The following is a 27,545-nucleotide window of genomic DNA, read 5'->3' on the forward strand; positions in this document are numbered from 1 at the left end:
ATGGTCGCCATACCTACTCTCTCTCTCCTATTGGTCCTGGCAGAGTGGGCAGGTCTGGTGGACGCCTCCCCCCACCTCCTGCTCCGGCCCAGCCCGCGGGAGCGTGATGCAGGGGCCATGATGAACTTCAACATCGCCGTGATCCACGCCGGTGCTACGGTGCAGGCAGAGGCGGCGGTGGCGGGGCCTGGGGGAAGGGTGCTCTACCCTGGCTTCGGCCGGGTATACGGCTCCCTGGGGGAGAGCGTGGTCACCCAGTGGGGCTCTGCTAACGTCATCTGGCTACAGGTTGGACACTGTCTCCTCTACCTACTGCTCATTCAGCCTAACTTGAAGGCAGGGAATAACAATGACCATCCATTATTCATACTCACTCTCATTATTGGAGCTGAATGGGCAGCACGCTGCCGCTGTTGTGTGGGCTCCGCTGAATGAGTGGGAGTCTGGCTCGGCCGACCACAGCTTGTATTGCTTGCCAGACATGTCATGCATACTACAGACACCTTCCATATGAATAACACAAAGTCAAGACATACTGCCCTATTTGCTCTACTCTGTTCGTCCCTCTGTCTTTATCCATCTCTATTTGTTTTTCTCTCTTTCTTCATTCTTCTATCATGTCCCAGGTGAATGACAGTAGTCCTAAGACGGTCCTGTCCCAGCTGTGTGAGCTGCTGGCGGCGCGGCCCCTCCAGGGTCTGGTTTATGAAGAGGAGAGGCCCCCTCGCACAGCCTGGGGTCCTTTGGCCCCCATGCTGGAGTTTGTCTCTGCGCAAACAGGACTGCCCATAGTGGCTGTAGGAGGGGGAGCGGGGCTGGGGAGGATGCCACAGGTAGGAGGGGGGGGGTCGGGATTGGGGTGGGAGAGTGAAGAGGAGGTGTTTGCATCTTATGTGTGTGTGTGTGTGTGTGTGTGTGTGTGTGTGTGTGTGTGTGTGTGTGTGTGTGTGTGTGAAAGAGAGAGAGAGATAGAGATGAGGACATGATTGTGTAGCTCCAAATGTGAGGACTGGTGAGTGGGATAATTTTAATTAGGTGTGTGCTGTATACTGAAGCAGTATGGATTGACAGCACTATGAATGGAGTATAAAAGGTGAGCTGCTTATATTGCCATAACACCTTACAATGTCACCATGTCGCACATCCTCTCTGTGAAGAAAAGGTTTGGGGAAGTGCCGGTGGGACGGAGGGGATTTTGAAGGTCAGGGTCACTGATCTGCTGAAACTCTGCACTGTTTGATCTGTAAATGGCACCAACTGGGGCTGTTGCTCTGCCTCTGATGTTCCTGGGAGGGAGGCAATGAGCAGACATGGGTGTGTGTATGAGTGAGTAAGGGCATGTTTGTGTGTGTGTGTGTGTGTGTGTGTGTGTGTGTGTGCGCACTGTACATTTGTGTACAAGTGTTTAAGCATCAGAGAAAAGTAGCGCCACATGCTTTTCACCAGCAAACGGGGGAAAAAAAGAAACAAAAAGCATTGCATTTGTGCTTACAAATAACTGTTTTAACCATTTACTCTTGAGGAATTAAATTGTAGCACTTTGATGAACTTCCTTTGAAGATGTACCCTCGCCTAGTCCTCATCCCCTCCCATCCTCTGAACAGACTTTTTAGAAACACTCCCTTTTGGACGTCATAGGAGAATTTGTGCAACAATCCAAGCTGCTTTAGCCCTGCAGCTGCACGAGTGCTGCTGCTCCGCAAAAACTTCAAGCCCCGTGATGCCTCAATGTTGTGCATAAAGACGGAGCAGTCCAGAGAGTTGTAGTTTTTTGTGGAGAAAGTGCTGTCTATTACTTACACACTGTATTGTAGCTGCAGTTTAGACTCAGCACAACTGCAGAGGATGAATTTCACAGTTAAGATTTTTAACCAAATCTGCTGCTCTCTCCCCCAAATCAGGAATCAGGTTCCATCTTTCTCCAGTTCAGCTCCTCTACTGCCCTCCAGTTAGAGGTCATCTTTGAGGTGCTGGAGGAGTATGACTGGACCGCCTTTTCCGTGGTGTCCACGCGTCACCATGGCTACCAGGATTTCCTGTCGGTGGTGGAGGGCCTGACGGACGGCTCGTTCATCGGCTGGGAGAAGAAGAGTGTGGTGATCCTGAACGTGACCGACGACCCTGGGGGGGCACGCACGCGCAGGCTGCTGAAGGAGAACGAGGCGCAGGTGAGACAGGGGGGAGGGAGGGGGGAAAGGGGGGAGGAAAGGGGAGGAAGTGCTGCGAGTATCATTGGGGGCCCCCTTCCTGACAGGTGGCTTCCCAGCTTTTTCCTTCCTTCTTCGTCTCTCCCTCACCCCCTCCGCATCTCTCTCTCCCCTCTCTCCTCTATCCCTCTGTTCTTCTCTTCCCCTCCCACCTCCCAAGGCATAAAGAGTTCAGCGGTACAAGAAACCACGAGTCAATCTGATCTGCTGGCTGGTTGTCATGTGGCTTTGTATGAAGAGTTACGGAGTGCAAAGTGCTAAACAAGTTGAAGCACTTAAGACACCGTTTTCCCTTAAGTAGCTTTGAGGTTAGAAAAAACATCCTAATCCACACTGTCTGACAATATAACATACATTATATATTCTGTGTCAGCTTGTTCCGGCTCTTCACTGTGGACGCTTTACATGACGTTTACACCCGGTGAACTATTTACTATTTAACGTTCTTGATGTCTTGCGTGTTAATTTGTGCATATTTTACACAATACCCCCCCAACACAACATGATCTGTGGGTTTGAAAAATGTCTGGCGGCACAGCAAGAGTTTGTAATGTGTCACCCACCGGCGGGCGGCTGCAAGGACACGATGATGGTTTGCACCTCTGGAGACTTTTAACCAAACCGCCTTTTCTAATTCATGTTTCCATTTTGAGACAAACAAAGCTTTATTCCCAGTCCCCTAATCACCCTCTGTCTTTTCTGAACTTTAATTTAACTTCAGTTTAGTTACTTTCTCTCTATATATCTACAGCACATACAGAGTATATAGAGAAAGACGCTCACCCCATTATTTCATTAACCTTGACCAGAATGACTCGTGGTTTTGGTTTGTACCTCTGCTGTGTTTCACTCCTTCATACTGTATGCCTGCTCCCTCTCCCTCTCCTACCCCACGGGCTCGCTCGTTCTTCCCTTTCTTCTTTCAAACTTCCACTTCCCTTGCTCTCGCCTGTCACTCTCAACATGCTGTTTCCATCCACTCTCATTTCTTTATCTTTTTTTTTTTTTTACCCTGTCATCCTTCCTTAAACCACCTCTTTGACCCCACCATCCTCCTGTATAATTTTTCGGTCATCTCTGTTTTCTTGTGCTCAGTCCACTCCCCTCCTCCTCCCCCCCTCTGCCTTCCCTCCTCCTGCGTTTCTTTGCCTGGAGACAAGCTCACTCTCCTCTGCTGCTTTGCTTTTCACCTCCATCTCTGTGTGGCTATCTTTCATTCCTTCAGTCCATTTGTCCGTCCCTCTTGCTGCATGTCTTCCTGGCCACAGTCTCTGCCCTCCGCTGGCTCAGTTTAGTCTGGGTCTCAATGTCATCGCTAATGTCCCAGCATGGCCACTGCAGCTCTGTGTGTGTGTGTGTGTGTGTGTGTGTGTGTGTGTGTGTGTGTGTGTGTGTGTGTGTGTGTGTGTGTGTGTGTGTGTGTGTGTGTGTGTGTGTGTGTGTTTGTGTCTGTAAGTGTGTACATGTGTATTAGATTCCTTAGACTCCACTCTGCTAGTGTCACTGTTAATATAACATAGTGCCTGCAGCGGGTTGCCTATACGCAGTGCTTGCTTTTTTAACCCTCTTGCTTTTCACAACAACCCCCTCTTCTTATAGCTTTTTCTCTACCGCAGGACTAATAAATGCTTGTGATTGCTTAGTGATGCCGTGTATGTTTGCATTACATGCTCTCTCTCTCTCTCTCTCTCTCTCTCTGCCACATGGTAATTTCTTCTATACTGTAGATGGCCTGATGCTGGCGTCTGGGTCAATTTCTACTCAAATCTCTCACTGCCTATCTCTTGTTCCATTCCTCTTCCAGCTTCTGCCTTGTCAGTATTTCTTTTGCTCTCTCTCTCTCTCTCTCTCTCTCTCTCTCTCTCTCTCTCTCTCTCTCTCTCTCTCTCTCTTTCTCTCCGTTGTTTGTGTGTCTCTCTCTCTCTCTCTCTCTCTCTTTCTCTCCGTTGTTTGTGTCTCTCTCTCTCCATTTCCCGTCTTTAGATATTGTGTGTGTCTGTTTATAACTCTGATTCTCTCCTTCCCTCCTTAATTCAGTCTCCCTCTCTGTCTGTGGCCCTCTTTCTCCCTCCTTCCTCCTCCTCCTTCCTCCTCCTCCTCCTGTCACTCTCATTCCCTGCCTAATTCACTGGAGGTTTATTGGCATACAGGCAGGATTGTTTTGCCAAGCCATTACAGTTCAAAATTCAATGAAGGCGCAATTCTCAAAATGTGCTTTCAGTCTGTCCCCCCCAACCACCACCACCACCACCACCACCACCTCTTCCTTCATGAAAGAGCCATCTTCCTCTTTTTTGTCCTTCGATTCCCCTTTGTCTCGTTTCCTCGCTCCTAATTTTTTAAATGTATTTCTTTTATTTTAAACACTTTCTTTCTTCTTGGGTATTTGTCAGCATTTAACCTCACCCCCGCTTGTTTCTATCTTTTCTCTCAGCTCAGCTCAGCTCCATCTTCTTCTTGTCGATCCCTTCCTTCTCTCTCCATTTCCCCTCTAACCCCTTAAAACCCTCTTTGGTCAATTTCTAACTTCCCCCTCCTCACCCATCCTTACCTCAGCACTTGCAGCAGAGAGAGCTCTTCCACTGTCCCTGCTCTGTCTTTCTATCCTGCCTTCCTCTCTCTTTAATGTTTTTTTTTCTCTGTTTCTCCCTAGCCTCACTCCATCATCTGCACCCTTCTTTCACAAATATCTCTTTTCTCTCCAGGCCCACGATTTCACCAAAATATGTCATCCTTTGCTCTTCTTTGCTATCCCCCCCCCTCCTCCTCCTTTCCGTTCTCTAAGGAGTGACTATTCTGTTTTCCCATCTCTGATTACTTCCCTCCATCCCCTCGTTCTGCCCCCCTCCGTCTCCTGTTGTCTCCAGGTCTTTTCTCCACCCTGCTTTTAATAACATATGTCAGAGTTTAACCTCTTCCCCTTTGTTTTCCCTCAGGTGTGTTTGGTCTTTAACCGGCCCCTCCCTCCCATGCTTCCCTGCCTCTCCCTCTCTGTTTCTCTGCTCTGCCGCTTACAGTTGTTTCCTCTTCCCTTTCTTGTTTTACTCCTGTTTTCATTATTCATAATTGTAACTTGTTTCATCAGGCCCAAGTTCATTAACCACTGACCCCCATTGCCTCCTGAACCTCCTGGTTAGCACATATCACATGCGGCCATGCAGTCTTTCCCCCCTTTCTGGTGTGTCTGCTTCTCTCTCTGAATCATACGCCTGACTCCCATGCACCTTATCACATCAGCTTACAGCTACTGTATCTCTCCTCTTACCTCTCCCAGCATCCTTGTTTTTTTTTCTTGATATGGCCTTTTCTATCCGACTCCCTCCCTCCCCTCCCCTCCCGCTCAGGTGCACCTCTTCTCCAGCTCTATCTTTCTCCCCTTACTTCTCCCACCCTCTGTCTCTCTCCATGTCTCCCCTGTCCCCTCCTTATCTCACTAGCGTGTATGTGTGTGTGTGTCTCCCCTCGTCCCTGTTCCCTCCCTGCCTTCCTACTGTCCTCCAGGTACGCTTGCTGTACTGCTCCCAGGAAGAGGCTGAGCTGGTCTTCCGAGCCGCCTGGGCTGCCGGTCAGGCCGGAGCCTCGCACATGTGGTTTGCTGTGGGGCCAGCTCTCTCAGGTTTGGGCATGGAGAGCCTGCCCCGGGCTCTGTTTGCCGTGCGGCCCCAGGGCTGGAGGGACGAACCTCGCCGGAGGATCGCTCGGGGTGTGTCTGTGCTGACTCACGGGGCAGTGGCGATGCGCAAAGATTACGGAACCACGGGTGGGCCCAACTTTGTCACCAACTGCATGACGGATGCTAATCAGACCCAGAGACTGCGGGGCAGGATGAGGTGAGACGGAGATAAGGGCAAAGAGAAAAACTTTAAAGGGGGAATGTGAGGAGGGAAGGAAGAGAAATGTTGGGTTTGGGGGTAAGTACAAGGCAGTTGGCAGGCTCCAGACAGAATATGTGAAAAAAGGAATAAAAAGAAATAGAGACGGGATAAGGTGTATTCTACGAAACGAGTTGGTTCGGTGCCAGAATGAGCTGGAAGGTATATGGGTGGAGTTGGTAGATTCAGTGTCAGAGAGCAGGCACAGAGGGGATATCTGAATTTGGAGCTGGCTATCATCCATGCAAAATAGATGTTGTTGGTGCGTGTAGTTGTGAGTTGGCGAAATTACCCCAGCATCTGTAGCAAGCGGACCATGTCTCATGTATATTAATGAGCACGCTTTAATATATTCCTCGTAGGCTGTGCAAACAGACAGCAGCACACTCTAACAGGTAGCTCAAGTGGTTCTGGTTCTCATCTTGGTTCATTTTTAGTGCCAGTCATTTCTGCTCTACATAAACACTTCACACATGATATTGTATAGAGTGACTGCTGGAAGTTTGGTCAGCGTGAAAATGAGCCAAACATGTAATTAATTAGTTTATTTGCACTCATTTTGGTAAATGAAGCAGAGCACAAACAATGTGGCAACTAAAGGGAAATGATTAATGGATTCTTCTGTCTTTGTTTATAAACTACTGTATGTCCGAGAACAGAGGAGGACGATGTGCTCATTTCCATTTTTTTTGCACTGCTACCTGCTGTTCACTGTCTGTAACTGCAAGCTGTTGTTCCATCTGAGGCTTTCTGTCATGTAAAAAAAAAAAAAACCTTTCAGATTTTGTGTTTTGAAGCCAGAGAGATGAGACATGAGGAGACAATTAGAAGGTCTGTCCTGTGTGATTATCAGACAAACTATAGAGCTTGCAGCTGATGCAGAGAGCAGCAGTTGTTTGACTTCAAAGACCCTGACACTTCTGCACGTCTGATCAATTGTCTGTAGATTTGATAAATAGACAAGCCCTGACTGTCACCATAGAGGTGCTGTGATTTAGTTTCAAGAGGGGAGAGAACGGGGCACGCTTTCTGTTGCATCAAAACCAGCTTTAGGATCTATTTTTTCCTCATCCTCTCCAAGAACGCAATTAGTTCATTTGATAATATTATGTGTTTACTGCCATTTACTTATTTTCTTCCTTCTCCTTTTGTCTCCACCCATCCTCCAGGTATTTCAGCAACATCACACTTGGTGGTCGAGACTACTCCTTCAATAGTGATGGTTACCTGGCGAACCCCTTCCTGGATGTAATTTCCTGGACACCTGGACGTGGATGGGAAGATGTAAGGACATGACATGAGTTCTTTATGTCTAACCATGTGCTCCGAGTGTCACGATCCTCTTGATTTGCACTGTGTATTATTTTGTTGTTTCCATAAACTGTTTTAATCTTGAGATTCTGTAATTTTGCCCTCTGTGAACAAGTTCAAGGACAAACGCTTCAAGCAACTGAACCCGACACTGGTTTTGTGCTGATTCGAGCACATTGTTCTTGAGCCTTAATCTCTCCACGTGAGGTGGAGAAGCAGATCCGTGCTGCATCGGCATCTGAAATAAGGATATTTAAATCTGACAGCGAGGATAGGCAGGTCACATGGGTTTGTGATCATGTAAAGTTCACTATGGCTATCGGTGCCTGAGGCAGAGGAGAGAAGCTGGCTGCTGACCATTTGACCGCGCATTGTGTGCTCTTACTGTGCTTGCTCACTTTCTGCTGTTTCTCTGCTGTTTCCTGGTTGAGGCGCACTCAAGCACACAATACCATAATACCACAAATGCAAGAATACACACTCACATATGTGGCGCTGAAATAAGTAGTGAATTGACCGATATCTAATAATCCAAATTTTGACAACTGATTAATTGTTTAAATCAAACAAAAATGACATTATTCAAAATTCTCATTGGAGGTCTTTCAAAACAAGCAGTGTGCCCATCACCAAGGGCTCTGGGACACTGGGATGGATCAATAAATCAATTTTAAAAAATCATCAGAAGATTATAGGATAGTTTCACATGTTTTCAAGTGTAACCTCGAAAATGAAGGACAAAATCCGGAGCGAGCTAGATGTGAAGCTGAAGCAGTCTGAGTTCTCCAACTCAAGTGGGTTTGTTCTAAAGTAAAAACCTTTTTAGTACAAAATTCCCTCTTTGTGTTTCCCTCGGCAGTGTTTCCCTTGCTGAGATGCAGCAGAGGGATAGTAACACAAAGAGCAACAATAACCCACTTGATTTCACTAAGTCGGACTGTTCAATCTTCACATGAGCTTCGACTGAATTTTGGATTGTATTTCTCCACAGAACGAGGACTGTGGATTTTGTCCCCTATCTCTGATTGGAGTCGCACTAGAAAGAGATCACCTAATGGCCAGCAATCAATAATGAAAGTAATCGTTAGTTGCAGCCCTGCACTGTTACACATAGAACACAATGTTCTGGTGTTGTTCTGATCAACAGTTGCTTATTTTCTGCCTGTGTTCTTAGGTCTGTGCTGTAAAATTAAATACAGATTTAAATAGTGATGAAGATTTCTGGGTGTCATCACCATCTGGCTGTAGACTCGCCATTGTTTCGTGTGTTCGAGTGTCTTGTCTACATAACTGTATGCGCAGCTATCAAGCACCAGTACCCCTGGCATGTCATGCATATTCTATAAAGCTGTGGTTTGTTCAGAAATCCTTAATACGAAGCCTTGTCACCTGTTGGAGATGTTTTCCCTTTAATACGCCGGGATTTTACCCTTGTCAGTGTCAGTAGAGAGCGCGATGCTCATTTTCTCAACCACACACCAGCGCCTCAACACCACACGGTACATGCATAAAGACACACAGCACTCTCAGAACATACACTCCGCAACTGCACATTAACACAAACACAGCACAAATACAAATACAAATACCGATGCTTCCGCACAAGCCTACACACACATACACACACACGCACACACAGGCACACACAAGCACACACAAGCACACACAAGCACACACAAGCACACACAAGCACACACAAGCACAATATACACATTGGTGGTTCTCAGCCTCCTGCTGGTTTTAACAGCTCACCAGAGTCCAGTCACAGCGTGTTGTAACATGCTGACTCCTGCCATATCCCTCAAATCCCTTTCAATTAGAAGCTCCTGCGCTGGTCCTTCGACTCTGCGCAAACCCAGGGTACGAAACCCGCCTACATACATACGCACCCTCACTCACACTCATGCACACACACGCACACACACACACACACACACACACACACACGCACACACACACACATACACTTACTTAGAGCTTCCGCACAAACATCCATATGTGTGTACACACTTCTTGCATAAACCTTATTGCGCACGCACGCACGCACGCACACACACACACACACACACACACACACAATGAGGATAAGACGCCTGTATCTGCCTATTATGCACATCCACGCTGTTGGCTCTCCCTGAATATTTAATGTTCTCTTTACAAGACTGCACCATTACCTAGAGCCCGCGAGCACCCAGCTTAGCTTACTGAAACACTGCAGACTAGTACTGAAGGTTGGCCAGCATTCGCATGGCTTGCTTCAGCTGTGGAGGTAGCACACAGAGATAGATGTTCCAGGATATTAACAGAAGTTAATGAACATTTATAAACTCCTCTCACAGCTGCTGAGGGATAAGCTTTTAGGTTAAAGTGGTTCCCAGTTCTTAAACTTTTGCTCCAAACCAGAATACTTTCCATGTCTTAAAATATACCAGCATTTCGAAAAGTGGGAGTGGGAGTCTTTGGCTGCTCTCTTTCTGACGTTTGTGTGTTTGCTTTCCTGGGTATCCGTCTGATGGGGAGTAGAATGTTCTCCCATAAGCTCTATCTGTTTCCTGTCTGTGTTCCCTGAGTGTGTTTTGATTGAATGTCTGTTGCGGAGCTGCGGTCGAAGTGCAGTCAAAACACTGTCATTGTTGCCACCTCCTCCCCCTCTCTCTGCCATCGCTTGCATTACACAGACAGGCAGGCGGGCTGCACGAAGCTGCCATAGTATACTCTACTCGCATGCTTAAGCACTCGCGTTGTTATGTGTTTTTTTTATGTGTGTGTTTACTGTATACCTTCATGTATTTCTGTATGGGCGCGCATGAGTATGCAGTTTGTATGCACACTTTCTTTTTGTGTATATCACCTCAGTTGTCTCGCTTGTCTTGACTTTTATCAGGTGATATGCCAGGTTTCAAGAAAAGAAAAGAGACTGAATCTTCCTGGGTGTGGTTCTGTCTTGTGCTGCTTTCAAAGGTCTGAATATCCCAGGCACAAGCATATAACGCATCCAGAGTGCATATAAACAATGCAAAGAAGCAGGGAAAACAATGACACAGCCAAAGGAATGCTTGACAGACATTTTCAGGTCAACACTGGACACAGAACAATGTGGTCTCACAGCATCATCCAAGAGCAGATTTAAAAAAAAAAAAAAAAAAAAATCATACTGAAATAACACCCGCAGCATTGTGTCTATCCTCTGCACGCGTGTTTTCAATATGTAAACGCCTCTCAAAATGCATTTTGACCAGAGCTCAAAATTCTTAAATGAAACCATAACTTAGGTTCCAGGCGATCCGGTGGCTTAGAGCTACTGCTTGGCCCCGAAAAACCCCCATAGCCACCGCTCCCTCACTGAAGACTATTCCTTGTATGAATCTGTGAGTTCGTTGCCTTCATCCTACTCAAAGCCATTATATGTAAATTATTATTATTTTGTCCAAGGTCTGTTTTGACACTAAAGTAAATGACTTGTACAAACATATCTGGATAACCACTGTAGCCCCATCAATCAGTGTAGCCTTTGCACATGCACAAATTTGTCAGGTAATTGCTCCTGTCCCACATAACAACGAATATTAAGGCTTGGTGTTCTAAGATGGAGTGAGGGGGAACAATATCCTGTATAATACCTGTACAATACAGTCAAAACCGGTTCCATGACCCTGCGGGTAATACTACTTTTATGAAGCGTATGATATTCTGTTTTTTATTGAAACTGCCAGAGAGATGCTCATTCATCTCTGTAGTCACAATCTAATACTAATACAGTCTAAATATGAAACTGAATGAGTTTAATGAACATCCCCCTGAAACAGCTGTTGATTGGATTCATTGGAACTGAATTGAATTACATTGTATTGCTGTTCATGCTATTGTGTCTACCCTCTCCATATGTGATGACACGTAAATGTATAGGGCTGTGTTTATTTTGATAACGTTTTACCTTGATTTGATCTGATTAGAAAATTAAAAAAAATTAAGAAACATTACAAAACACATCTATCCAGATATAAACAAAACAACAACAACAACAAAATAACAAAAAACAGTACAGATGCTATCCAACTCCTCCCCTGGATAAAAACTTTAGGCTAAAACAAACCGTTGTCACATACAAACTGAAACACAGTAGAAACACTAACTGTGAATATAATGTATTTATATATTTTATTTATATTTCCGTAGTGGTCCTGCCTGCAACAAATCTTGATAACAATAAGAATAGTTTAACTCACAATACAATACAAACCTAAGAAGTAGTTCAGTAGTGCTGTAGAGATGACCCTGTTTTGTTTATCATCATAAACAAAGCTAGTATCCATTCAAATACAAAACAACACAAAGCCAAACAAAATAAAAAATACAGTGTGTGGTTGAAATGCGTGCATCTGTGCACTCCACCTTTCTCTAATGTTTCTCTTGCCTGTTCCTCCAGGTAGGCTGGTGGGAGAACGGCGTGCTGAGGCTCCGGTACCCAGCCTGGTCCCGCTACGGGCCTTTCCTTAAACCACCTGATGATGCCCAGCACCTGCGCGTTGTCACGCTGGAGGAAAGGCCGTTTGTCATTGTGGAGCTGGCAGACCCCGCATCCGGAACCTGCATCCGTGACTCAGTGCCCTGCAGACGACCCCTTAATGCCAGGTTTGAATCCTCTGGAAATCCTCAGAAAATTTTCAAAAATAATTAAAAGTAGTTTTAGGTCGATGTGTGTGTGTTTTATTATGTATGTAATGTTACTGTCTTTTTCCATATGACAATTTTTAATGCAAAATTAAAATTTCCAAAAGTGGAACTGTAGGGAAATAACAATAAGAAAAGTAGCAGCCGTTCTACTATACTTACCGGTTTTATGAATGGAGTTCCAAACCTCTCATGATGCCGTCCAATCGAGGGGGCATCAATCACCTATCAAAACTGTGGTCTCTTCACTGCCTGACCATAATCAATAACAGACTGCTCTCCAGAGGATCAGCGGAATGACTCAGGGGTTTGGAATCAGATATGACCACAGTGGAGCTTTATGGTTCATCAGCTCCTGGAGGGATGACAGCACCTATCCTACACTGGTCGATCAAACCTGTCACTAAGGGCTTGGCCACAATATTCCTTCTCAATGACCGTTTCCTTCTGTTTTCTTTTCCTTTTCTTTCCCCTCTTTCCCTTGCTCAGCTGTCCTTAAGCTTTCCTTTTCATTCCTTTCCTTTGTAATTTCTTTTGTAACTCATCCAGTGTAGGAATGCACCATTACATCTCAATGAAGATACAGTTTTTAACACATTTTGTTTGACACGTGCCTCATTTTTTACTAATTTTATTCTTCTTTTTGACTCTTGCCCAGTGCCATCCATGAGGGCGTCGCTCCCATGAAGCAGTGCTGCAAAGGCTTCTGCATTGACATCCTCAAGAGACTGGCCAGGATTGTTGGCTTCACCTATGACCTTTACTTAGTGACCAATGGGAAACATGGGAAGAAAATTGATGGGGTTTGGAACGGCATGATTGGAGAGGCAAGTCATTGTTTATGTGTGTGTGTGTGTGTGTGTGTGTGTGTGTGTGTGTGTGTGTGTGTGTGTGTGTGGGCGCCTTTGGTTCTGCTTGTCTGCCTTTTTGAGCAATGTGGTCTCATTGTCGGCTTTGTGTCACTTTCGTATGCGTGAAAGGTGTGTGTGTGTGTGTGTGTGTGTGTGTGTGTGTGTGTGTGTGTGTGTGTGTGTGGGTTTATATTTATGCCTCATATTTTGGGTTGCATATTCAGTCAGCACGTCACATAGTAGCATTCCTCAGCCTGTGCTTCTATGTCCTGGGTGACCGGTTAAACGTTATGTGTCACATCAATCGCTGTGAGAGTTATGGCCACTTAACCACTGCCAGCAATCAGACAGCTGTCATTTATTACACACACACACACACACACACACACACACACACACACACACACACGTGTGTTCAGAGACAAACATACTCTCTAATAGAGGGCAAAAAAACACAGTTACACAAATTAGCATGATGGCTAACCCATGTGGTGAACACAATGAATACAGGGTCTTTATCTGCAGAGACACGTCTCTGTACACATTAACACTTACAATCACAAAGACACACACACACACACACACACACACACACACACACACACACACACACACACACACACACATTGACAGACACCCCCTGGCTAGTTGCGATTAGTCCTTGATATTTTCTTGGCAATACTCACTGAGGTTCATGATCTCCCATCAAGAAAAGACACAAAGATGCTGGCAGAAAAATAAGAAAAACAAGCACACACTAGCAGACAAGCAGCACACACATGCTCGCACACATACTGCGATCGATATGGGGGCTGCTGTTTCATTGAAGCGCCCCACTGTTTCTATCTTTGTCCCGGAGGGAACTTGCCAAACACTGGTTGTCACGGGTTCCAAAACAGTTTCACTGCGCTCTCCTGCTCAATCATTTATAACTTGAGCCTGGGCCAAAGCTGTCTGTGGGATCTATTTTCACATGCAAAAGGCCAAGTGAATGTTGTTTTCTCAAACTAATGTCAGTCTTTTGATCAGATGTTCCAAAGCCTGCCATTCTTTGATCAGGTAATCCAGAGACTTGGCAAAGTTGAGAGGAGGGTGCTTTGCTTTCCGCTTCGCTTCATTTTTCTGCTGATTTGCTCTGAAGAGTGGATGTGCCATGTCTAATGTAGATTAACATTTCACTTGTACAATCAGCAGACGCAGCAGTTTTTTTGGTTTTTGTAGATGGTGGCGTGGAGGAGACGGGCTCGAGCTCATTTTGTATGCTAAAGAGATGCACAAGAGACAAGTGCTCAGTGTTTGTGCCGGACTATATCCTCGGCCTTTCTCATGTAGGCACATCAGAGGGTGTACGAAGGGCCAGGGTGCAAAAATGTCTCTCTCTCACCTGGACACATACCTTTGTTAACTGTAAAAGACTTGACTATGTCTATTTATAACCGCCACAGGAATTACCCATAACTAGATTTCTCCCTCACTGCTGGTTCTTGTCTCCTTTAGGTGGTGTACAAGCGAGCGGACATGGCCATTGGCTCGCTGACTATCAATGAGGAGAGGTCAGAGGTTGTGGATTTCTCTGTCCCTTTCGTGGAGACGGGGATAAGTGTCATGGTCTCCCGTAGCAACGGAACTGTATCACCATCTGCTTTCTTAGGTAAGAGGCTCTGTTTATGGGAGGCGTCAAGCTGATGTAAAGAGTCTAATCTAATTGTAAAGTGTTGAGTTTGCATAAAACGCCTCGGTCTTTGGCTGCTGGTCCTTACATTTAGATTAGCCGTTCCTTTTTCTCAGCTGCCTGTGTCTTCCCAACTTATAGTTTCACTCCGTCAGCAGACTCAAGACTCCAGCGGGAGAACACTGTTATTGGCCTATAGACTGCATTGAGATGATTGTAAAAAAAGAGAAACAGTGTTTATGGACTTCTGAGAATATGTTTGCTCCAATGGTTGTTATTTTCACTGCATATATATATATGTACTTATATATATATACACTGTATATAGGACATAATGTGCCAGCTTTATGAAACTTGCTTGTCCCTTCTATTGGTAAGAATAATACAACTACAAATTCTGAATATATTAAAAATGCTATACAAAACTACTTAATATGCCCTTATGTTTCATAATTATTTAAGTCTTTTTTTGTTTTCCTTTTAAAGAGCCCTACAGTCCAGCGGTGTGGGTGATGATGTTCGTCATGTGCCTGACCGTGGTGGCTGTGACCGTCTTTATTTTTGAGTTCTTCAGCCCTGTGGGCTACAACCGCAGTCTCCAGAATGGCAAGAGTGAGTGATGGGTCTAAGCTGTCTGCATTTCCCAGCCTGATAGATGGGTCTGCGCGCAGTCCGTCACTGTTGCTACACGGATCGAATGGACAAACACTTGAACACACTCCTGGAATGTGGTTGGAAAAAATTTTAAGTGCAAAAATGTTTTTTTTTTTAAGTGTGGTAGGGAACTTTTTTGTTTCAGTTCAGTTTGTTTCCCGACTGTCCGACTGGTCAGTTGTCACATTCAGAATGAACCGATGGACATTTTGAATGTGCTGCCTTGAGCTCTTAACTGTGAGTGTGGCAAAGAGGAAATTATACCTACAGCATAGTATTTGAACTGCATCCAAGTGTTCTCCATATTGAAGCAGCCATTTATTATTCAACAGTATAGTTTGTACCCCTGTGATATTCAGTATGCCTGATGCTTCGGTCCAATACCCAGCCTGACTCGCCTCTTTTACTGCATGATTGCTGTGCTCTACATAATTTTACCTCTCTGTCATCCTCCCATATATCCCTCTCATTCGCTCTCACCTCTCTCCTTCCTTCCTCCTTTACTGCTGTCGTATAAAGGCAGGAGTGTTTGACACCTTTGAATGGTGATTTGCAACATGCGGTTTAATCATTTGTAAGATCACGAAACAGCTGAATTGATCCTTGAAACGTAAAGTCACCGCCTTATGAGCTTTGGTGTCAAGAAGCCTGCCAGGTATTTTTCGTATACAGTAAACTCATTTTACAGCACATTCAGGGAGGTTTAATTTGAATCTGCTGCTTCATCTGCAGTCAGGTGCTGCTGAATACTCAATTGTGCCATGTACTGGCTGGATTGCAAGTCTAGAAAAAAATTAATGTTACAACCATTACGCTCATAAGTCTCTCTTTATTTCCCACTCTCTTTTCCTCCCTCCGTCACTCTGGGCAGAGGCTGGAGGGTCTACTTTCACAATAGGAAAGTCTGTATGGCTTCTGTGGGCCATTGTCTTCAACAACTCTGTGCCAGTGGAGAACCCCAGAGGAACCACCAGCAAGATCATGGTGCTGATCTGGGCCTTCTTTGCTGTCATCTTTCTGGCCTCCTACACTGCTAACCTGGCTGCCTTCATGATCCAGGAGGAGTACATTGACACAGTGTCAGGCCTCTCGGACAAGAAGGTACTTCATTGCTTGAATACTGATTAAGTAGGGAAAGCAGAAGGAGAATTAAAGTATTAGAGTGAGCCAAATCCCGTGCATTTGAATGTTAAATTGATTAAAGAACAGGAATTTAGGAATGAATAAAATCTCATTTAACATAACTCAATTACCACAGTTATTGAACACTTAAAAGACAGTTCTAAATACTACTTTAAGACCACGGACTGCTCTCTTTTCAAAGATTTGACTGTGCATGGAGTGTTGTAAGTTAGTCTGGAAAGTGGACAGAAATAGGTCAGACAGATTGGTGCACAGCCTGGTGTGTCTCATGCCCCTTCCCCTTCCCTCCCTTCCCTCCCCCCCCTCGCCTCCCTTTGCTCCGCTAGTTTCAGCATCCCGAGGAGCAGTACCCACCTCTGAAGTTTGGCACGGTGCCCAACGGGAGCACAGAAAAAAACATCCGCTCCAACTACCCAGACATGCACCAGTACATGGGCAAATACAACCAGAAAGGAGTGGAGGACGCCATACTCAATCTCAAGACTGGGTCTGTTTACCTTTCACTATTTTTTGCTTTTTTATTTTCTAGTTGCTCAGTTTCCATTTAAGCACTTTAAAATTGTTCAAACTTCCCTCAGGCAAATGTATAAATGTCTATATTGCTGTTTGCTTGAGACATAAAATCATTTTGCCTATACAACACTGCACAACAAGAACCTAGATTCCCACATAACAAATGAGTGAATACAGATCCCCAAGTTTAAAAAGAAACATTTGAAAAGACTACATTTACATAACAAAATTGAAGGGTACACGATACTCTCTTTGCAGCAATCCTTTTTTGATAAACCTCACCAGAACAAGAATCTCTTCATTAAAAGGCCAAGTCAACATGTTGCCTTTAGACAAAATCAAAAACAAATCAGGATTCTTTTAATGATTTATTTTCAGATAGTGGAGGTCGCTGCAAGAGCTAAACCAAAATAGAAGCGATGAAATTACATTTGTCAAAAGAAAAAAAACAAAAATGGTGGAACAGATCTGTCATGACTGGACTTAATGATTTAAATAACAATTTAGGAATGACAGTGGCTACTGATAATAGTAAGGATAATAAGGTTCCCGCAGCTGTAAAGTGCACAAATTCATTGTTATGTCACAAAACAGTCAGAGGGTGAATTGACAGAACTTTTGAATTTTCTCTTCACATGAAACATGGCCGCATTAAACTGGTACTAAAAGCTCCTCTACTCGCTTGTAATCAGATCTTTGACAGACAATACAATTTCACCGCAAGGCCCATTCAACAAAACCTATTTATGTACATCAACCCATCTGATGATAATGCATCTTATCTGTATGGTCATTAATCATTCTTTGCTTTTGAGTCTTTTATTCTTTATTGTTCTCTCTCTTGCTCGAGCAGGCCATCGTACGCAGTCGCACTCTTTTCAACTGCGACTAACATTTCACATCTTTTTGTCACACTTCCTGCTTTCCTGCACCGATTCTCTCACCTTTACTCTCTCTCTCTCTCTCTCCCTCTCCACCTCTCCACCTTCACTGCTATCTTCAACCTCCCACACGGTGCAAGCAGCACTTCCCTCTCCAGTTTCTAGTAGAATCTCTATCACCCGTCATGTGTTGGATAATCCCAGTTTACTTTATCCTAAGCCTCTGTCATCGTTTCTCCCTCCCCATCGCCTTGACGCCACAATTATAACTCAGTGTTAACATGCACAAAAATGAGAAACCCCTGCTTTTCTCCTGCTGTCTTTTTTTACTGTTCCTTAGTACTTATCTTTCCCCTTCCTCTCACTCCTCATCTGCCCTGCTATCTCACCATTTCTCTCCCTTCTCCGTCTCCTTTCGGTCCACTCTTTCCCCTCCCAGTGTGCTTTCTCCGTGTGTCTGTGTTTAAACTTTATAATCCTCATCACTCTCTGGCTCTACCCCATGTCTTTTCCCCCTGAAGTGTGTAAATCTTTCCCCCCCTCTCTCCCTCTCCCTGTCACTGTGCTCTTCGCTCCATATAAATCCCCATCCTCCTCTACTCCTCCGCCTCCTCCTCCACCACCTTCCCACTCCCTCGTAGTCACACATCTTTCCCTGATCTCTGCCTTATTTTATTCTCCTTGTGTTTTCAATCTTTTCCACCAAGCCTGCTTTACTATTCCACCCTTCCTCCCTTTTTCTTGTTATGATTTAACTTTTCATGCTCTCTCTATCATTCTGTGTGCCTGTCTGCTGTATATTTTTTGCACTCCAACTCTCTTCCCAGGTAAAACGCAAAGATCTACCTTTCCCCTGCCTCGGTCGGTCGTTCCATCCTCCTGCTCCCTCTCTCCTATTAAATGATGAATGAATTCTCCCTTGATCCCTTTACAGGAAACTGGATGCTTTTATTTATGATGCTGCAGTATTGAACTATATGGCCAGGAAGGACGAAGGTTGTAAGGTGAGGACTATCGCACACTGGCACTTTTGCTCACACTCACACTATGGATTCAACATATACATCTGCCTCTTGGTCTTTTTTTAATTTTTTTTTTTTTTTTAAATATCTGCACATTGTCCTTTTTCCAAGGTGATGACCATAGGCTCGGGGAAGGTTTTTGCCACCACAGGCTACGGTATCGCCCTGCACAAAAACTCACGCTGGAAACGTCCTCTTGACCTGGCCCTGCTGCAGCTGGTGGGAGATGGTGAGAACTATATGGGGAGGGGAGGGCAAGAGAGGAAAATGATTAGGACATTGGAGGGGCAAAAGGAAGGTTATGGGTAAAATGACAAGATGGAGAGACGAGCGACAGTAGCACATGGGTGGGGGGTGGATGGAGGACGCAGGGGGTAGATGAATGAGAGGATGTTAAAAAGGGGGTGGAGGAGTGTAAGGTGTGGCGAGAATAATGGCTGTAAGGGGTTTTGATTGTGACAGAGGGAATAATGGTGTGTAGGAGAGGGCTGATGGAGCTGTTAAAGAGGTTTGTAGGTCTCTTTATTGGCTAGAAGAGAGGAGGAGAAATAAACGGGGTGGTTGGGAGCAAGAAGAATGTTATTTGTTCATTTCAGGCATTGCAAAAATGACTTGATTCTGTTGGTGAAAGTGCACAAGCCTCTTCCCCCTTTTTCACTCCTCTCAATCCATCTGACTTTCACTCTCTTTCCCCTTTTTCCTGCTCCGACTGGTAAAAAAGAAAAAAAAAAAAACGGATTTACTTGTGTGAGTCAGTGTTGTAAAAAAGGATCATCACAACTTGTGCAGTGACAGATTTACACTCATTAGAGATTAGCTGAGACTGACACAGCGAGGAAGTGTGAGAAAAAAACCTCCCCAAAAAAAACGAGGAGAAACACCTGAAAATACCCTGAACATGAGATGTGGAAAGAGAGCGCTGAGGCAAATGGAGTTATAAAAAACAGATCGGCTAATTGAATAATTGATAGTTATGGGAGCATTATTAGCAAGCTGTTTGTCCGCTGCACAGACTTATGTCCAGGATTAATCCATGGGAGGCCGGTTTCTTGAGAGAATCTGTTTTTAGCAATAGTTGTCGGTACACTAATGCTTGATTGTCATTTTACACAGTTGGCCACACGCATTTATTGTCTCAATCGGATGCTGCTTGTTTGGCTTTTCCTCGTTTTTTAAATCAGCTTTGCTTATGGCGTGGCGGACAAAGCCCTTTAGCTGTTTCTGGCACACAGACACTTTAGCTGCTTACACACTGATAATGCCAATTTGGTGCCAAGATCTATTAAATAAGACTGACGTCTGGAGCTGAATAGCTGGACCTGGAGAAGTGTGTGTGTGTGTGTGTGTGTGTGTGTGTGTGTTCGTGCAAGAAAAACAGAGAGCCCAGACAGCTGCGACTATGTCTGTTGTTTCTTTAAATTCATGCCCTCGTCCTTGCGTCTGTTCTGTGTTGTAAAAGCCCTTAACATCAGCTGAGTGCGCTGGATGGATCTAGTTACAGGGTGGTGTTGAATGCTGAGGGTTCTAGTTGTAGGCAGGCATTATTGGAGTGGATTACTAAGGAAGAGGATTAGTTTGTTTGGATGTGGAGGGAGGGAGTGGGGGCTCACATTCAGCGTGCCCTCTCAACAATCGCCCTGCGGCTCAAGGACTCGGCATCACACCTTCAGCTGGGATAAATCATGTCACAGTGTTACATCATTATTGTAGCATGCTGTGTTGAGTCATATCATTTTACAACTGCATTAGAGGATAGAGGGGCACTAGAGAAGTCCGCTGCTGCTTTGTCAACCCTGTGAGTGTATTGTTCTCCTCGTTGTAGCCTCTGGTGGTTCATACCACAGCTTTAAGAGATGGACCATTGATCTCACTGCAACTTGTTTCCTGATAAAGGAAAAAAACTCCTGAGTAGCAAGATTTCCCTTTTTTTCTCTTATCATTTCCACTTCTATTTTTTGCATAGTATCATGATTTTGAATCCAAGAATATATTATTCAGTAACTACATATTAAAAAAAATGTGCGAAGCTGGGTTTGCAGCTCTTGGCTGGCAGAATGTTTTTTTTCTTCTCTTGTGATGAATGCTGAGAGGTTTGTCATGTTGTGATAAAAGCAGGGGATTGTACGGGTCATGGTTTACTGCTCAACAACTGTGGAGCTCAGCGTCTCTGGACATGTCTGGCAACATGCCACATCTGGCACACTGCAAAATGCAAACATGCATACAGCCACTTACACACACACACACACACACGGAGACACACACATGGAGAGACACACACACACACACACACACACACACACACACACACGGAGACACATACACACACTGTTTCCTTTATTAAATAACGTCTTTGTGGTGCATGCCAGCTATGCGTTTGCAGTGTGCCAGCTCTACCTGACCTGACCTGCCAGGAACGACAGAGGTGGAGTGTGGATTTGACACACCTGTCAGATTTGGCAGGCCTGAGCTGGCTGCGACTGAGAGGTAGAGACAACTGCCATCACAAAGGTCTAAGAGAGGGAAGAAACAGGCACAGCGAGAAGAGAGTCAGATTGTAAAAGAGGGAGACGAAAAAGCACAAGATGAATCACTGGATGTCAAATGGCAGGAAAAGCCAGGAGATGAGACTTAGAGCTTACAGAAAGGATTTGGCTGGGACTTGTGAAGTGGAGGGCAGACATGAGACTACCTGTTTATCTGTACCCTTCACTAAGACACTTGCTATTTTCACATCAGGCACCTGTTTGGACACATCGCTGCTACTGAAGGTCAATGACACTGATAAATCCTCTTCAGTGGGGCTACACATTGAAGTTAAAAAACAGACCTTTGTGTCTTGAAGTGTATGAGTGAATCTGAGTTGAGTTGTTACCTGAGTCTGCCAGTGGGCTGCAGCAGCGCTGTGTCCATCTGTTGCTGTAGCTGGAGGCCACGGCTGATTGGCTAATGATGTTCTACAGGAGACACATTAGCCAGATCACACAGATGACTGAGTCGGCTTCATCTGAGCTACACAAGCACGGCTAATGATGGCACAAATGGAAAAATCTTAGAGTTTGAGTTTTCTCAGAGCAGTGTGGTGTTGCAAGTGGACGCGTGTCAGCTTTTAAACCCCACTTTAGCCGTTTGACATGAAATACTTCAGAGAGTGTAACATGTAGTAAAATGTAACCTTCAGACCTTGTTATTGCAGTGCAGCTCATCCTGCCATGCGATTAGTGTAACAGAAAGCTCTCATTACGAGTTCTGTTGGAGAATACGCCTCTTTAATTCCATCATGAATCATATGCTGCATCTTCTGGCTGTCCATCACTATGGTTACACCAGCAACCCCCGCAGCCAATCATAGGTTTAGCAGGACAGCTCGGTTTCGTTAGGCCAGCGAGATCATAGATGAGAAGGCAGAGTTGTGGGTAAAGCGGTCTTGCCTGGTTCCTGGTAGGTTAGATGGGAATCTTGAATCCCCCAGAGCTTTACCACCTTGATGGAGATTCTGACCATCCCTCCAGCACAATTAAATGATTATGATCTTCTCCCTCTGCCTCTGTCTCTGCCCCTCCCGATCGGTTCTCTCTCTCTTCACATTTCTCCCTCTTTTCCTCTTCTCTCATCCTCTTCAAGCTGAGGAGTGTTCCCGCTGTTTGTCATAATGACACAATCTCAGCCTCTCGTCCTCCATCTCTGCTTCCCTTGTTCCAGCTCCCTCTAACTCTCTCCGTCTCTCTGTCTGTCTCATTTCCCTTGATGCGTTCGTGGACAGAGAAAGAATGCCACTCCCTCTCTCTCTTTATAAAACATTCTTCCCAACTCTCTCATTACCTCCCTCCCTCTCTTCTCTGCGTGTTCAACCTATCCAACCATCTCACTGTGGCTCCTGGCCTCCCCTTCTCCTCCTCTCCTCATTTACCCCAGGTTACAATGTTGAGATTAGGTTGTCGGTGCCATTTTACTTCTCAGTGCTACTTCATTGTTTTGGACTCTCTCTCTCTGTCTCAGTCTCCCTCCTCTTTGTTACTTTGGACACAGTGGTGCTTTTTGTATTACTGACCTCTGACCTTGAGGAGTCACCTTGGATAATGGGCAAACAGCAAGTAGTACTGTAGACTTTAGTGCTTATTATTAGCCTTTCTGTCTCCCTGTGTGTCCCCTGTCTCTATCTATCTATCTATCTATCTATCTATCTATCTATCTATCTATCTATCTATCTATCTATCTTTACATCTATACATGATCCCTTCTCTCATCTCTTAAACCCTTTCTCTCGTCTTTTTCTGGTCTTTCTGTTTTTGTGCACTTCACTCCCCTCTTCTTCCCTCTCAATTTCTCTCTCTCTCTCTTTTTTTAATCGCTCTCTACTTCTACCCCCTTTTAACCTCATCCATTTTCTTTTCCCCATTTCTCTTCCTCATCCTTGTCCACCCTTCCCATCCCCCACCTGTCCCCTTTTTCCAGATGAGATTGAGATGCTGGAGCGCCTCTGGCTGTCAGGTATTTGCCATAATGACAAAATTGAGGTGATGAGCAGTAAACTGGATATTGACAACATGGCCGGGGTCTTCTACATGCTGCTGGTGGCTATGGGCCTCAGTCTGCTGGTGTTTGCCTGGGAACACTTGGTCTACTGGAAGCTGCGCCACTGCATGGCCACCAGTTCTGGCAAATTGGACTTTCTCCTGGCAATCAGCAGGGTAAGTGTTTTTGTCTGTGTGTGTGTAGTGTTTTTCTGCTCTGGCACAATAGATGTCTTAACTTTCAACCCATTAAAATCCCTTTTTGTGGGAAGCACTAAGTTTGTTTTTTTTTTTTTGCAATTTTGTGCACTTAAACTGTGCTGCACGAAAACAGGACAACATAATTAGAACCAACATGCTGTGCATGTAACCATATTCACACACACGTGTGAGCATGTGTGTTCCTGCCTGTGTGTGCCCTTATCTGTTCCTGAGTGCCTGAGTGTGAGTGTTTGAAAGTGTGAGGTCTGAGGTCAATTCAATTCCACTCAGTCAATTCAGGAGATTAATTGAAATTCAATTCTGCTCACACCCTGGATATCCTGTTCCTTTGGCAGTGACCTTGACAGAAACAGCCCACACCATATGCATGTGATTATTGTAGCATCACTGACGATTCGTCCTTTTTCACCACTGTTATTGTAATTTATGCATTAATGTATGCTATTTCATTAACCAAACAATTCACAACCGTACTATAAATAGGAATGGATGTTTATCTGAAAAATAGCAATCTTGCATTTCTTTTGAAAACTGGAAATTAATTGTGTTGCTGTTTTATGATTTCCATTCTCATCGACTCCCTTCTTTCTTTCTCCCCTTCTCCATCTCTCATGTATATGTAATAAAGTCTTTTTAATAAAGTTTTTTTTTTACATGAGTAGCATATCTGCAGCTGTGCATGTCTATGTTGTCTTTTAATCCATTTCATTTTTCATTTTAGAAAATAGTGTTTAATCAATTTCATTTACTATTTCAGTTACTTAGTTAATAGAGTCTCATTTTACATTGAGTTAAATTACTTGTTTCTTCTTTTTAACAGGGCATGTATAGCTGTTGCAGCTTTGAGGATGAAACAGCGCCAGGTGGAGCTAAGTCTTTGCCTCCTCATCACCACACTGCAATGGTTACAGTCCCATCCCAGCCGCATGTTGTCTCAACGTCTATGACCAACCCAGCTATGGCCATGGCGCAACAGCAGCAACCACCGCAACAGCAGCAACCACAGCCCGTCTACAAAACACCTCTACCGGGCTCTCCTCCCACCGTGGTGCATTCTGGGACAGCACTGGGTCCCTCCAACACCCCCATTGCCGGTGCACCCCTCCCTTGCTCCACCTTCCTGCCCCGGCCAGACCGTAGACTGGCTGTGGTGGATCGCTGGAGGCTGCCCAAATCTGCTACAGCTACCAACCCTATGGCTGTAAGGGGGACCATCACTGACATGGGACCCTTTGCTCAGAAAGTCCCACCAAACTGGGCTTCAACTGCTGGAGGGGGTGGGGGACTTGATGGCTATAAGAGATACTATGGTCCCATTGACCCTGAGGGACTGGGGCCCTGCATGGAGCAGCAGGCAGGGTCCCAGACCCCCAAGACTATGCCCAGGGGCCACCCCCAGCCACCTCCAGCCAGTGTGGCCTTCTACTCAGAGAAGGGCATGGACCATGGGGTGGGGAAGAGGGTGGTGGGAGGTGGCAGCGGAGGTCAGGGGAAAGGGGCCGCTAAATCTCTGGGCACTCCCAGACTGCCTCCTAAGAGTCAGGCCCCTCTGCCTCCTACACCCCCACTGCCACACCCCTCTCCCCCTCTCCCCTCATCCTTCTGGAGGAAGCGCAGGCCCAAGAAGCCCAAAGAGCCTGGAGGGCCACTGTACGAGAACATTCTGCCCCTGGGGCGGAGGGGAGGAGCACGCGATGGAGTGAGGGAGGGAGGAGGGAGGAGGGCACGCCCCCTCTCTCCCCCGCTCTCACTTCCTGTGCCAGTACCCCTCAGCCCCTCCTACACCCCCCCCTCTCCGTCCGCATCCTTGCACTACACGTCCTCTTCCTCTTCGTCAACCACGTCATCCACATCCACATCTTCATCTGCCTCATCTTCTCGCTCCACCTCTCCGACTTACTCCTACAGCTCCTCCAGGAGCACGCGAGACAGAACTGGAGGAATAGATGGAGAGGATGATGATGACGATGATCAGCTGACGGAAGAGTCAAGCCTCCTCCTTGGCAGGGGGAGGGAGAGGGAACGTTCAATCATCCGGCCTCGTTCCCTCAGCCACGGGCGCCTGCCACCACCCATACCCCCCAGGAAACCACGCACATCCTGGGGTGACAGAGAACGAGAACGAGAAAGGGAGAGAGGGGGGAGTCAACTGTCTCAGCTCCAAGAGTGGTGGGCAAGCTGGAGTGAGAGAGAGAGGAGTGGTGGAGATGCAGAGAGGCAAAAAAGGGAAAAGAAGAGGAGAAAAGAGAAGGAGAAAGAGAAGAAGAAAAAGAAAAAGAGCAAGAAGAGGAAAAAGAGGGAAGAAAGGGAAAGAGAGCGAGAGAGAGAAAGGAAGCGGCGAAAGGTGAAAAAGAAGAAGAAGAAGGCACTGAAGACAAAGAAAAGAAGGAAATCAACTGGGGGAAAACGTTCTGAGCCAGAGGAGGGAGATGTAGAGCCAGAGAGGGAAGGAGAGGGAGAAGGAGAGAGGGAAGGAGGAATGCAAGACTACTCCTCCTTCTCTACTCAGTATCGGTGCACATTTGGGGAGAAAGGGCGGGATTCATGGGAAGGAGAGAGGGACAGAGGCAGGAGAGAAGGAGGAGACGAGGGTAACGACAGGGAAGAGGAGGACAGTGGCAGAAGCAGAGAGAGGCATCCCAAATCCTCACGCCCTCATTCCAGACATCGTACCCCCAGTAAGCGCTACCCCAACCTCAACAAACTCCCCGCATCAGTCAAATTTTGGGTGAATGGGAGAGGAGATGGCTCTAATACTCCCCCGACATCCCTCCACCCGCTCCTTCCATCCTCCAAGCGGAGAAGAAGTGGAGGGATGGACAGAGACGATAGCGGTAGAGTTGGAGAGCGGCGTCCTTTGTTAATGCATTATGAAAAAGAGAAAGCACAGACAAGAGAAGGGCTGTCCTTCCATGAGTGGGACTCTGAAGATGACGAGGATGACAATGACGAGGAAGAGGAAGAGAGGGAGAGACTGAGGGAGGAAAGGGGAAGGAGAGCAGGTAGGGGGGCAGTGTCTGAGTCAGAGAGGGAAAGGGCCAGGGCAGAGGACAGTTACTCAGATGAGGGCTCGTCAGGGGAGTTTGGCCGATTTGAAAGGTACTGGGAGGGAGGCGCAGGGGGAAGCAGCACTGGAATAGGAGGCATAGGTGGAGGAGGCTGGTTCTTTGGCACCTACCCCTCCAGAGAGAAAGGGGGCAGTATCAACAGTCGGGATGATTCCTTACTAGGGACTCGGGCAGAGGGATGGATTGGTACTGATTTCTGGGGTTCAGGGCCAGGTGTAGGTTGGGGATCAGAAGGAGGGAGTGGAGGGCTTGGCTCACAGTGGCCACCTCCGCCCGCAGCCTTCCCTCCTCCGAGAAGATACTGGTCAATGGACAAGATCCCTGTGAAGGGAGAGAGGAAATGGAAGAGTGGAGGAGGGAAGAGCAAGGGGAGAGCTAGGGACAGAGGGGAAGAAGCAGGACGGGTCACCATGTGTTCCTGTAACCTTTACCCCCAACCCCACCCTTACCCACATCCCCACAGTCGCTCGCACACCTCCCACTCCAAGAGAGGAACCACGGCGCTTTCTCATAGCCAGGAAGAGCTTCTCCCCCACTGCCACAGCTTCAGCGGGGGCTCTCGCCCCAAGCCTCTGCCTCCCAAACCAGATCCCAGTCAGGCCAAATCCGGCAGCCAATCTAACCTCAGCCTCAGCACACAGCCCACAGACCATCCACCTCAGCCTTCACCGTCACCACCCCAGCAGCCGTCCATGTCTCCCACGTCCCTCCCGATGCCCATACCGCCTCCGCCCTCCTCATCCTCCGTCTCACCACCAGCAGGGGTAGGGATGGCAGGCCAGGGCCAGGCTCAGGCTTCGGCCAGTGCCAAGCTCCAGTATCAGAGACTGCGCTCGGTGCCACAGCCACGGAGGTTCTACTCCCCCCACCTGCCACTCAAAGCCAAGAGCCTGTGCTCGCGCAGAGGGTCGGCCCATTTCTCCAGCCTGGAGAGTGAGGTATGA

At 46.3% G+C, this 27,545-nt stretch overlaps 1 protein-coding gene across 1 annotated transcript; it reads left to right on the top strand.

Moving 5' to 3' along the window:
- LOC111230016 (glutamate receptor ionotropic, NMDA 2D-like) lies at positions 1–27,545 on the top strand. The gene is made up of 17 exons (XM_022756546.1): positions 1–288; positions 627–833; positions 1,902–2,168; positions 5,709–6,037; positions 7,249–7,363; positions 11,817–12,022; positions 12,720–12,888; positions 14,410–14,563; positions 15,071–15,196; positions 16,110–16,339; positions 16,708–16,868; positions 18,710–18,779; positions 18,909–19,026; positions 23,253–23,488; positions 24,354–24,921; positions 25,030–25,898; positions 26,043–27,545. Exons 1-17 carry the CDS (start codon positions 1–3, stop codon positions 27,543–27,545), a joined length of 5,616 nt encoding a protein of 1,871 aa, XP_022612267.1.

Source organism: Seriola dumerili, unplaced genomic scaffold (genome assembly GCF_002260705.1).
Source record: "Seriola dumerili isolate Sdu_G_001 unplaced genomic scaffold, Sdu_1.0 BDQW01000258.1, whole genome shotgun sequence".
NCBI lineage: Eukaryota > Metazoa > Chordata > Actinopteri > Carangiformes > Carangidae > Seriola > Seriola dumerili.